Source organism: Eretmochelys imbricata, chromosome 9, assembly GCF_965152235.1.
Source record: "Eretmochelys imbricata isolate rEreImb1 chromosome 9, rEreImb1.hap1, whole genome shotgun sequence".
In the NCBI taxonomy this organism is placed as follows: domain Eukaryota; kingdom Metazoa; phylum Chordata; order Testudines; family Cheloniidae; genus Eretmochelys; species Eretmochelys imbricata.
The window spans coordinates 21613053-21626274 of record NC_135580.1 but is presented as its reverse complement, the minus strand read 5'-3'; the positions used below and the strand labels follow the sequence as shown (position 1 = coordinate 21626274).

General features: G+C 43.7%; 1 protein-coding gene across 3 annotated transcripts in view; it reads right to left on the bottom strand.

The window, feature by feature from the left end:
* The window catches only part of PPM1L (protein phosphatase, Mg2+/Mn2+ dependent 1L), a 192304-nt gene extending 179645 nt beyond the window's left edge, over positions 1 to 12659 (bottom strand). Inside the window, exons 1-2 of one of the 3 annotated variants that reach the window (XM_077826893.1) lie at positions 12575 to 12659; positions 11285 to 11993 (exon numbers count right to left, since the gene is read on the bottom strand). In XM_077826893.1, coding sequence (XP_077683019.1) covers positions 11285 to 11687 — 403 coding nt within the window. In that variant the 5' untranslated portion in view covers positions 11688 to 11993; positions 12575 to 12659. The other 2 variants (XM_077826894.1, XM_077826892.1) reach the window with 2 other exon arrangements.
* Positions 12660 to 13222: the final 563 nt, after the last annotated feature.

Below are 13222 nucleotides of genomic sequence, written 5' to 3'. Positions count from 1 at the left end.
CTGGGAATCGTGACACTCCATCAATTGCTACTGCAAAATATTCATACGGAAAACAAAATACTGAGCCAAGTTCTGAGTCATGATGAGTATAGGCACATGCCAACAAACTGATTGCCAGCAGTAGGAGCACAGAGCAGAAGTTAGTGTCCAGAATCAGGAAAGCTGACACACTGGAAATGCTGCTCCATAGGCCTTCCATGCAGGGCCGTAGCCAAGGTGTCTGGGGCATGGTTTGCAAGTTGACAAATACTCCCTGACTCACTAATGGCTGCTATGCATACACTCCCTTTTGCCCTCAACTATTCTGTCTCTTTGTTAAAATATAATGGTAGTATGGCAAGCTTGCTAGTAGCCTATGTACAAGTGCATGTTAAACACACCTTACAGTAGCCCACATATCCACTTATGGAGGAAGACAGGGTGGCTACACCACTTTTCATGCACTTGACAGAATATGGTCCACCGTTTTTGTCACAGTTCAGTGTCTGTTGTGCCTGAGACCTTTCCCTTGTGTCTGTACCCCTCCCCCACGTATTAGGCCTCTTGGTGTCTCTACACCGCTCTGCAGTTGGACTAACAGGGAAGGGGGGGGCTAAATAGCAGTGCGTACCAAAGTAACTCTCCTATGTGGATGTGCCATCAGAAACTAAAAGGTTCCTAGTTCATGTTAATATAGCCCTGTTTGAAGACGATTACATTAATGCAAACTAGGAATCTCTTAGTTTGCACCCCCCAGCATCCACATGGGGGGGGGGTTACTGTGCAGCACTTCAGTAGGCACTGCTATTCACACCCACATGTGTGCCAACTGTGATTACTCAGCAGGTCTGATGGGGTTTGACATCTTTGGGAGTTGTGACCACCAGTGAAAATAGTTTTCTCAAAAAACAAATTGTTTAATCCCAGCAGTAGGAACACAGCATAACAAGAGAAAAGGGTTTTAGCAAAACCATCTTACCTAAGGTTTAAGTGGGCCTAGTTTTCCAGGCTCCAAAGTCCTTGCCTCTCTTTCACACACCCCCTCAGCCCCACTTCAGGGTTGTGCTTTTATCCCTCCTAAAGTCCTTTGTTCCAGTTTCTGCCTGGATCCATCCCATCAGCCCTGTACCAAGCCAGGATGTTGAAATCATCATGTTCAGAGTAAACTTCAAAAAGAAAATGACACCTCCATGGTCCATTCCGTGAACGGTGCGGTTTTGAGACTATTTACTACTTTCCTGCCTGCCTGGAATTAACGCCTTGTAATCAATACAGCAAATGACAACAACAGTCAAACAGAAGAACCTATTCATAAAACATTTCAGGGATCTCCCACATCCCTCACAGCTTTGTTCAGTGTCCTATAAAAAGACTTTTTTTAAAAACTAGAGAGAATCCAGAGGGTTTTTATGTCAAATTATAACATTTTTAATTAAAATTCAGGTCTAAAAATCACATCTTACCCAAAAGATTTTTTTTAAGTTTCCCCCACTAAGATTCCATGCCACATGCACAGAATCCTGAATTTATATTTTACATAACACTAAATCAAAACCAGTTATCCCAATACAATTACCTCACTGGTTTGGGAGAAGAGATTTAGGCAATTTCAGTTTAGTGATCCATCTAGATTACCTGCAAATTAACACATCCTCACTTAAATGCAAGGTTTTTGTGTTTTGTTTAGTTGTTTTAAAATGGTACGTGACCTCGGATGGACCAGAGAACTACATTATGGGACATGCACTTTCACTGATTAGAAGAAATGCTTAATGCCTTCCAGAAGTTTTATAACTGGTAGAAAATGAAAATGTAAAGAGATTTATTTCATTAAACAGTTTATTGGTTGAACGCAGCACTGACAGTCTCTGCTATTAAAAACTGAATTTTATTAAATTAATGTTTATCCCTAAGGGGGATTTTGTTTAAAAAAAGATTTGCCAACATTAAATGATGACTAGAAAATTTGCAAGGAATAACAGAAATTTTAAGATTGAAAGTAAATGCAAATAAATGTTCATTTCTCCAGGGGAGCTTTGAGGTTTGCCGACATGCGGTGCAATGGATAATTGCATTGTGGTTTAGCAGTTACAACACGTACTTTGATTGTCTGGCTGGAGATGTCAGCTGCTCACACAGCTGTGAATCAGACAAGGTCGGAGATGATGAGAGCTGGCAATGTTTCAGCATCATAATAATCAATTTGTATCATCAGCACTATGATTGGTACTCCATGCTGTCATGCAGCTCTCTCACTGAAGTTCATTAAGGCTCCCAAGAAGAATAATTATACTGCTGCTTCTTCGCCCTGCCCCACTTCATTGTATTACCTGACAATCCTGGGGCTTCTCTACTCATTTAGAGGCTCTATCCCACCTGAGCACCTCTCAGCCTTGAGCTACTTTCCTAGAATAAAAATTCATTGTTTCATCAAAAATTCAATCAGAATATTTTATGGCCTCTTTGTTATTCTAGACCTGAAACTCTACTAGTCACTACAAGTATTTGTGTTTTATTATTTCATGGACTAACTTATTGAACTCATAGACAGTCTGAAATAGCACCATCTATATAGGTCCAAGAAGAACTGTGTCATTTTACAATGCATTATGGCATAAATGGACAACTCTCAAACTGCTATTAAAAATCTTCCCCCACCTCTCTCTACCCCATTCATTCAATAAACTAAATTATTTGCTAATATTCTGATAACTTGCAGGAAAAAATGTCTGTAGGTATGCCAGAATTTAAGTTTTCTATACTGTACTCTCCTGATCAACTTTTCATTTGACAGCAAGTATTAAAATCCTTTTATAATAACAATCTAAAGGATGTAAAAATCAGAAGGGTGCTCATACACAGTACTCAGTGCATTCGATCAAAGGGCTTGAAAAATCCGCTCAGAGAATTGGAGAAGCTTTCTCTGGCAACTGTGGGGGCATAAATCATCAGTGTTTAACAAATTTAAAAACTTTCATTTTAATATTTCTAAGTTATTACTTAGCCCTTCTAGATGCAAAGGGTCTTCCTAACACAAACCAATATAAACTGATGATACAGTGCTGCCTTCCTACAGTTCCAGTGCCTCTACTGGTACACAGGTTTACCAGTCAATTGAGTGAAATTAACAGGATACTGGTCAGTTTCACTAGGGGCTATATAGAACCTTATGGGCAGCAATGAGACTTAAGAATCATGTCAATTTCCTGTTGCTGTTTGAGCTTTGTGGGAAGCAGAAGAGTGTAGTTATTTATGGAGGAGTAAAGAGACTACAAAAAGTCTGGGGGAAAATATGAATTGAGTAGAAGAGAACTATCTGTCTTGTAACATCCAGGAAACACTGGAAGAGGGAGAAAAGATAACGCTTCTTCTCTTACCCAAAAGCTAGAAGCAGAACACTCGAGCTCTGCACTGAACTATTTTTTTAATCCCACTCCCATCCCCTTCCCATCCTGTTCCTGCTCCACAATACCCACTCCCACCCGCTTCTGCATTGTTTCTTGCATTTTTATCCTGTTCCCACCCACAAAAACCTTAGATGCCGCAAATCCTGCAAGAGAGAGAGAGCTTCCCCGTGCCACTAAAAATAAATAGGATCCGTTATTATATAAACAGAATTCAGACAATTTTTACCACTAAAAGAATAAAACAAATCTTTCTTAAACCTTGTTATAATACACATCAAATTTCTTTCTATTCCATGCTTAAATTTAAGTATTAAAATTTTTCTTTTAAAAAATGGCTGAAATTCTATTTATGACAAACTGAGGAGAGATTTAGTGTTTTCCTGCAAATTACCACAGTCTGGGGGCTTTTTTGCACACCCAATCCCACCCACAACAATCCTACCCACCTGCTCCAGCTATTATGGCTATTATCCCAGTCCCACTGCAGGGCTCTACAGAACACCACTTCTACAAGACACAGGCTGGTTTGAAGAGTCAAGTCTCCAGAGTCCAGACAATTGCAGTTATTCATTTTAACTAGGGCTGTCAAGCGATTAAAAAAATTAATCGCATGATTAATCGCACTGTTAAACAATATTAGAATACCATTCATTTAAATATTTTGGGATGTTTTCTACATTTTCAAATATACTGATTTCAATTACAGCACAGAATACAAAGTGTACAGTGCTCACTTTATATTTATTTTTGATCACAAGTATTTACACTGTAAAAAAACAAAAGAAATAGGTGAATGGAAAAATACTAATACAAGTACTGTAGTGTAAACTCTATCATGAAAGTTCAACTTACAAATGAAGAATTATGTACCAAAAACACTGCATTTAAAAACAAAATGTAAAATTTTAGAGCCTGCAAGTCACCTCAGTCCTACTTCTTGTTCAGCCAATTGCTCAGGCAAACACGTTTGTTTACATTTGCAGGAGATAATGCTGCCTTCTTATTTACAATGTCACCTGAAAGTGAGAACAGGCTCTCTCATGGCACTGTCGTAGCCGGTGTTGCAATATATTTACGTGCCAGATGTGCTAAAGAGTCATGTCCCTTCATGCTTCAACCACCATTCCAGGCAACATGCGTCCATGTTGATGACGGGTTCTGCTCGATAACAATCCAAAGCACTGCAGACCAACGCGTGTTCGTTTTCATTATCTGACTCCAATGTCACCAGCAGAAGGTTGATTTTCTTTTTTGGTGGCTTGGGTTCTGTAGTTTTGCATTGGAGTGTTGCTCTTTTAAGACTTCTGAAAGTATGCTCCACGCCTCGTCTCTCTCATATTTTGGAAGGCACTTCAGATTCTTAAACCTTGGGTCGAATCTTTAGCAATCTCACATTGGTACCTTCTTTGCGTTTTGTCAAATCTACAGTGAAAGTGTTCCTAAAATGAACACGTTCTGGGTCATCATCCGAGACTGCTATAACATGAAATATATGGCCAGGGCCGTTCCTACCTGAAGTGGTGCCCTACGCAGCCCAAGCACCTGCACCCGTTCTGCAGGGAAAGCAGCCGTTCCGCTGGGGGGCCCGGCCCCTCCGCCGGGGTGGGGGGGAGGGTTGCGCTCAAGGGCTGCAGGGCAAGGAGCTGTCGGGGGCAGCAGCATGGCAGGGAGGACCAGGGCAGCATAGAGGATTAGCTGGGGGCCTGGTGCCAGCAGCAGGAGTCAGGCCCACGCCCCCGCACTCACCGGTGGCAGCAAGAAGTAGAGCAACCTGGCCCCAGCCCGCTCCACTCCCCCAGCTCCCAGTCCTGTCGCTTAGAGGAAGGGGTCAGGCCCACCCCTGCACTCACCAGCGGCAGCAGCGGGAAGCGGAGCAACACAGCTGGGAGTTGGCAGAGCGGAGCGGGTTGGGGCCGGGTCGCTGTGCTTCCCGCCGCTGGTGAGTGCAAGGGTGAGCCAGAACCCTTCTGCTGGCTCCAGTACCCCCGCTAATCCCGCGGGCCACGTCACTCGGGGAGGGAGCAAGGGGTGGAATGCGGGCGGGATGGGGGCAGAGCAGGGGTGGGAAGAGGTGGGGTGGGGTGGAGCAAGGGCAGAGGTTTGGGGGAAGGGGTCAAATTGGGGCACGGCGGGGGCGGAGCAGGGGGACTGACCAGGGAATGGGGCTGGCTGCTGGAATCAGCACCATATACACAGCATGCAGCTGCCTTGGGCACCATGAAATTTGGCGCCCCAAATTACGTGGTGCCCTACGCAGCTGCGTATTCCGTGTATGCCTAACAATGGCCCTGTATATCGCAGAATGCGGGTAAAACAGAGCAGGGGACATACAATTCTCCCCCATGGAGTTCAGTCACAAATTTAATTAACACATCTTTTTAACAAGCATCATCAGCATGGAAGCATGTCCTCTGGAATGGTGGCTGAAGCATGAAGGGGCATATGAATGTTTAACATATCTGGCATGTAAATACCTTGCAATGCCAGCTACAAAAGTGCCATGCAATGCCTGTTCTCACTTTCTGGTGACATTGTAAGTCAGAAGAAGGCAGCATTATCTTCTGTAAATGTAAACAAACTTGTTTGTCCTAGCAATTTGTTGAACAAGAAGTAGGACTGAGTGGACTGGCAGGCTCTAAAACTTTACATTGTTTTATTTTTGAATGCAGTTATGTAACAAAAAAAATCTACATTTGTAAGTTGCACTTTTACGATAAAGAGATTGCACTACAGTAGTTGTCTGCGGTGAACTGAAAAATACTATTTCTTCTGTTTATCATTTCATTATCCCTCAGTCCACGCCGCTTCCTGCAGCCCCCATTGGCCTGGAGCGGCAAACTGCAGCCAGTGGGAGCCACGATCGTCCGAACCTGCGGACGCAGCAGGTAAACAAACCGGCTCAGCGCGCCTGGGGCTTTCCCTGAACAAGCAGTGGACCACAGTTGAGAACCACTGAGTTAAACCAATGCAAGTCAGTGTCTGGACACATACATCTGTTTAAAATAATTTATCTCAGTTTGGCTTGCACCTGTACTTTTGCTAGTGCAAACCAAACAGATAAGCCTGGTTTAAAAATGACTATAAGGTTTTCCACCATAGTGTTTTCCACCAGTTTAACAAAATTGGCTAAAATACCATACCTTTAGCTTAACTGCAGCAAGCTTGTGTATACAGCGGGTCTTAATTAGAATGATATAAGAGTTATTTTGCAATGTGAGAAGTGTCTCTCTCTGACATCATACCCATGAGCTGAGACTGTTTTACTATCCAACAACAGAAATTGCTATATTTCATTTTATTTTGGGTGGAAGGGGGGTTCTTTGGGCCAACAGAGATTTGAGAATCATGTATCAATATAACCCCATCACTGTAAATATTTACTCAGTAAACAGTAAGTGCTTTGCAAAGGATCCCAGATTGAAGAATGAAGGAAGTTACTATAAAAGGAAAACCACTAGTAACCCTAACAATTCCTTGTGCTCATATGAACTCTGACTGTCTTGGAAAATGTATATTAAAAATGAGATATAGTGTTATCTGGCAAATAAAAATCAAAGCTCATTTACTTCCTTCAGACATAACTTAAGTTAAAATACTTCTAGAATGCAAGAGTAAAGTCTGCAAATAGGAACCTTTAATGTCAATGAACCTAATCAGCCCAAGATGAGCTAATTTGTTTTAATGCTAGTGATGAAACTTTATCTTCAGTGTTACAGGAAATAGACAATTACCTCTGTGTCAGGTACAAGTTTTGACAAGCTCTGTGTTCAAGATATCAGTAAAGGCAAAACAACTGATCAGCCTGTTTTCTTCCTTATAATGCACTCACCAAAAGCTCTCATTATCAGGATAAAAATGAATGCTTGAGAAAAAGAAACGGGGGTGGTGGGTTTTTTTGGTCAAAAAGGCAAAAGCAAACACTATTTTCCTTCCAGTAGTCTGCCATCATCTCTAGTTGGTTTACTGGGCACAGAATTTAAGAAAGTTTTTACAATATTTGCAGAAGGCTGGAAGGGTAGGTTGACCTACATACAGTACATTCCTGACAACATTAGTAAGGACTCTACACTGTTATCTGCTGGCCACTGCTCTCCGCCCCCCAACTCCACCCACTTTATACACTGCTAAGTTAATCAATTATCAGCATCTCCCGCTGATTACTTAGGACATTAATTTCGAGATCTTCTGGCACAAAAGGGTGTACTGAGTGGTTTGCAAGTATTTTAAATAAGCCATTAACTGTTTATTTGGTGAATGCTTTCTGCCCTCTCCCTTTCCCAAGATCCCAAAAAAGTTGAAAAGAACATTCAACATTCTGAGCATTTAAACAGGTCAATATGATATCAACTGCAAAATGCTCCTTTTACCCTAGTTATTGGGAGCATCCAGTACGTAGCTATTTATTGATTTTTTTAAAGTTTCCCTTCCTATATTGTTAAGGAAAGCCAACTATATACAATACAGCTACACATTTAAAATTATCAATGTTAAAGTATGGCTAAACATCCCTTCCTCTTTCAGCTGGTCTGTTTTTATGCTTATGGTTTGCTATTATACCATTTAACTAGTTTTCTATTCCTCACACTCTTCCAGCCTATATGGGACCTAAATTTCTTTTTAAAAATGCATACACAGCCTTTCAAGCCTTCTTTATATCCTAGAGAAACTAAAAAAGGCACCCAACCAGCTTTTTCACCCCCATTTGTAGATCACCTTTAAGAGAACTGTCCAAAGTCACACCATAAAGTATCAATGAACTGATTCCATATTTTCTTCTGCCAGTTATCTGCCTTAACCATTAAAACACACACACACACTTCTCTACACATACTGTAAGAGTAGTTCATATTGCTCTTCAAGAAATAGTCAAATCAATTTTTACCTAAAGAAAGTTTGCACTACACATGATATAATGTATCAAGTTTCATTCCCCAAAGTAATTTTCCTTTTAACTTTTATAACTGCAGTAGCTAACCAGACCTTTAACTATAACAAATGCCACTAATATTTATTCTTGACTGTCTACTTATTGTCTAGGCAGCCATCAAAATTTGCAGTGGATGGCTACTGACCATTCAGGCTAAAGATTGCCTCTCTGGTCTTGTAATCACCCACACTACTAATAGAATTACTTATGTAAAATATTAAAACACTTAAAATGTTCACAAATTAACACTACACAGCAATTAATATTACTTGGCTGATGCTTCTCTGTCCTTCACCTGATGTGGCAACAAATAGTAGGGAAGAATTAATTCGGCATTTTATGTTTGCAGTGCTCTTTGTTAAGAAAAGTAAAATCTGCTTCATGTATTGTTCCACATATAAGTCAGGGATTGCCATTCACTTGTCCTTTGCATGCAAGACAAGAGGTTTTATAGAAGCTACTTAGCCAAAAGAAAAATAATGGAAAATTAAGTCATTATGAAATCTTTATTATATGTTTAGGCACAGTATTCCAAGGAGCCATTAACCATGTTTTAGGATTCCCCTCCCCAGATATTCAGAAAAACTCTTTAAACATAAGACTCCAAAACGAGACAAATATTTTGCATGCAATGAAAGCAAGCATTGTGCTATTCTTCAAATCAACAGAGCATATGTAGATAAAATTAACTGTTATGCCCACAGGGTGTTTAATGTGATGCACATAGGCCAGGCATGTCATGCTCTGATAACTCATTTTCTTTTATGAAACACCACAAAAACAGAAAACCATTTATGTATGAAGCGCTTAGACACTTGCTTCTTAAGAAAAGTAGTAAATAAGGACCCATACAATACTTTCATTTGAAAGCTAGATAATGGGTACTGGAATCTGTATTTTAAGACATTAGCCTGAGTAAAGTTTGGAGAGATCTATTAAAGCCCTCAAAATTAGAGCTTTTTATTTTAAACACTGCCCACAATGTTAATCAGTTAGAACAAATCCTCAGAGGCACCAGAAGCAGGTGGATATTAGTATAGAAGGTAAATGAGGTTTGCAGAGATATAAAGTTATTAGTTCAATATATCACATGTATATAGTGTTAGAATCTGAGGTCAGACCTATGTCTATTAAAAGTGAAAGTACTTGTATTAATATTTTTGTTATTTAATTGCACTTTCTAATCTTACATTATTTAGTATCTTCAGCTTTGGAAACAAGTGCTTAGATTTCCTCTAGCACCTCCTGTCCCCACAGAGGAGAGGGGCAGAACACACACACACACACAGTGATTGTACTATGTATTTGTCTATACTGGGCTTTTTAAACAAAATTCAATGTTGTTCCAGACATGGTTTGACTGGCTGGTGTCTACAACGAAAATTGTTTAGAGTTTTCAAAAAATTTAAACTTGCATTTCTACTCCACATTCTGGTTTCAGACATGGCTCAGAGGACAGAGCAGTTCAGAGGTGATCTTTATTAGGTTTGTGGAGAGCAGGGCAGGCATGAATTTGTTCTCTATACAACTTAATTGCCACTCCTTGGAGGATGGCTAGGAAGCTAGCATTGCTATGTACCCCTCCTTCCAATCCAAGGGGAAAAACACGGTATTGGTCACAACCAAATATAAAAACCTGACAAAAGCCTTTAATAATCGAAGTGTTAAGTTTACTCATACAATCAGTTGTTATTACTGAGGTGACAAAATCCTAACCAAGGCAAGACAATAGAAACGTAGACCTCAATCATTTTGTCTGAAAGGAGATAAAGGCAATTTTCTCCCATCTGTCCAATGCATGGGGTTTAGAAACAGCACATTTAGGTTTAGAAGGGCAGCAGCTGCTGTCCTTGTGTGCTCCCTGAGTGCCTGATCTCTGTCAGAGCTTTTCTAGGAAGATACCTTGGCTGCTTGATATGTGAGAGCAGCTGAAGGAAATCCAAAGCCATCATGCCACGGCACAGTAACAAACACACACACACACAGACTCTTCAACTGGTGAGAAGAAATTTTAACATGCTTCTCTTCTCCAACTCCTCCAGAAAAACTCCTTCCCTAATCGTACACAAACCTGATACTGTACAGATAACAGGGCTGAAGCTAGGATATCATAAAGGGACCTTCCTTCTAAATTTCCTTCCCACTCTGAAAAATAAGCCACGGTTACAAGAACTTGCTCTTTGTGTGCAATGCCAACAGCTAAAGGGCAGCTTTGTACTCCTAGATGGGGGGGGAAACCTAAAGAAGGTTTTCACAACTACTGTTTGAGGTAAAGATGCATCTCATCAAGTAATAATGTAAGCCACAGAAAACAACGTGAAAAAAGGAAAAACTTCCTTGGCTGGGAAATAAAAGGTTTAGCAACAGCAAGCAAAAAATTTTAGTGGCAACATGAATTTCCCTGGCTTTCCCCTCAAAAGGAGAAACAAATCATTAACAGGAGAGATGCAAGAGATAAAGAGAAGCTCCGTGGGCTTCTCTTGCCTTGACCAAGAGGATGGTTTACTGAGGGAAATAAAGCTTCTTCCTATGTATGAAAACTTAGTGTTGCTCATATTAATTCTTTACAAAAAAAAAAGTTTATTCTGTGTAGTCTCCCCCTTGACTAACCCCCATTGCTGTTGCTGAGTCCAGTCCCTCACAAAATGGGGAGCCCAGATCACACCATTCCCTGACAAAAGATTATCCAGGCAGTCTGTATTAATTATTCTGCAAGGCAGAATCCACCTCCTGGAGCTTTTACTGTCCAAACAATTCCCTGCTGTAAAGCGTGTCGATGCACGGATTCTCCCTGTTTTCTCCAAGAGCTCTGATACTGGAAGGCAAGGGAGACCCAAGACTTAGCCCTGCCCCTGAGCCTAGGAACTCTGTTGGAATTTAAAAAAAAAAAAGTGAACATCTGGCCCAAAAGCCCCAGAAATGGGGACTCATCCATTCATTCCCCCTTGTGAGCATTAATCACCCCACAAACTTGCCTCTCCTCCATGCCCATCAAATATCCCGAAGATAGAGGGATGGGTCCTGTTGACAAGGTCCGTGATCACTTCGAACCTGTCCTCCATGTGGTCCCTCCGCCCTTGGATGGAGTAGACAGCCACATTGTGGCTCTTGAACTCCCAGGTCTTGGAGAACTCTGCATCCAGCACATCCAGCCCCCCAAACCTGTCATTCTGCATGATCTCAGCCACCTTGCCCTTCACCATCTTCACAGCATCCCTGCTGGACTTGACAATGGTTTTCACCTCATCAGTGTGGAAGAAATAACTCCAGAGGGCCAGGCTGATGCATAGCAGGAACAGGGTCTCTGGTCTTAGCAAGAAGTAACGCATGATCCGGCCCAGCAAAGACAGCAAAGTCATTGTATCCTCTATCATTTATTATAGAGACAGTGTATCTCCCACACCATGCACCACGCACCCCGATGGCTGGGATGGGTCTAAGACAAGGCAGCAAATCAATGCATGCTGTGCTAATGCAAGCCCAGTGAGGGCAGGGCTAGCTGCAGCCTCTTGCTCCTGCTGCTGCTTCAAGTGGGCTCACTCACTCAGACGGCTGGGATGACTCTGATGCAAGGCAGAGATCAGCGCATGTTGGTGCTACAAAGTAATCCAACAAGGACAGGGCTGGTTAGCCGCCACCTCCTCTTGCTGCTGCTTCAGCTAGCTCCCACAGGGACAGATCTGACGTGAGATAGCAAAGACCAATGTACTCTCTGTTAGTGCAACAAACCAAGGGCAGGGTTATTCGGATGCTACAGCGGGACGTACGCGGCCCGATGACACAATGCTCTGCTATTGCAAGGCAAGGTCAGATTCCCGCTGCGGCCCCTGCTTCAGGGGTCTCACACAGGGATGGCTGCAGCCAGCTTTGATGCAGGGCAGCAAATCGACTCGTGTTTTGGGTTGTTCTACTAATGCACATCCAGCCAGCCAGCCCGGTGGCTCGGACAGAGGCAGCGGAGAACAGCGCACAATGCAAACCCACGAGCAGCGGGGCTCCGGCTCACCCCCTCCTCTGCCTGCTGCAGGGGCTGGTCTGACGCCCGGAGCAGAGCACGCTCGGCTGACGCCGCGCGCCCCACAAGGGCAGGCTCCCCGGCTTGCCTGCCTGGCGCTGCGGGGACGCCAGGAGCAGGATCCGGACACTGCCCGCTAGTACTGCAAAGCCAGGGGCCCCCCGGCTGCTGCCCGCCTGGAGCTCACGGGCACCGGCTCCCTCAGGCCTGGGCGGCTCGGGCGCACACCCCGCTCTCCCGCCTCACCCCTGCCCGGCTCCGGCGCCAGCGGTCCGCCTGCAGCAGCGATGGCACCGGCAGGGCCGCGCGCAGGTACCGACCTGCCTCTCGCCCCCCCGCCCCCACGTCTTGCGCCTGTCCCTCCCCCGGCCGGGGCGGGGCTCAGCCACCTCCTCCTCCCCAGAGGGACCCAGCCGCCTACAAGCCCCAGCAGACCGTGCGCTTCCGCCTCGCGCGTGTGTGGCAGGAACCAGCCCAAAGGCTGCTGGGGGCTGTAGTCTGGGGAGCAGGCTAGATGAGGACTGAAGACTCCTGGCCCCGGCCTAGTAGCAGGCTGGACCCTAGACAAGGACTGAAAACGCTTGGCTCGGTCTGGACAGGTTCTGTGCACTGAGGGGTGGGTGACTTGGCCCACCGTGGGCTGGGCACAAAACAGGAATAGGGTTGGGAGGAATGAAGGTTTCAACATCTGTTCCCAGTTGGGTCGGAAGGGAAATCAAGACCTTGCACATTTTCTTGTGAAAAGAGGGAGTGAGAGAGTCCAGCCCAGGGCAGCCAAGGCTTCTGGCATTCAGCTCACCTGGGATGGGTTCACATCTCTCACTGCCTGCTTCAGAGCAGGGACTTCAGCCTCCATCTTCCCTATGCAGAAATGTTGACCCTGGGGTGGTCTGG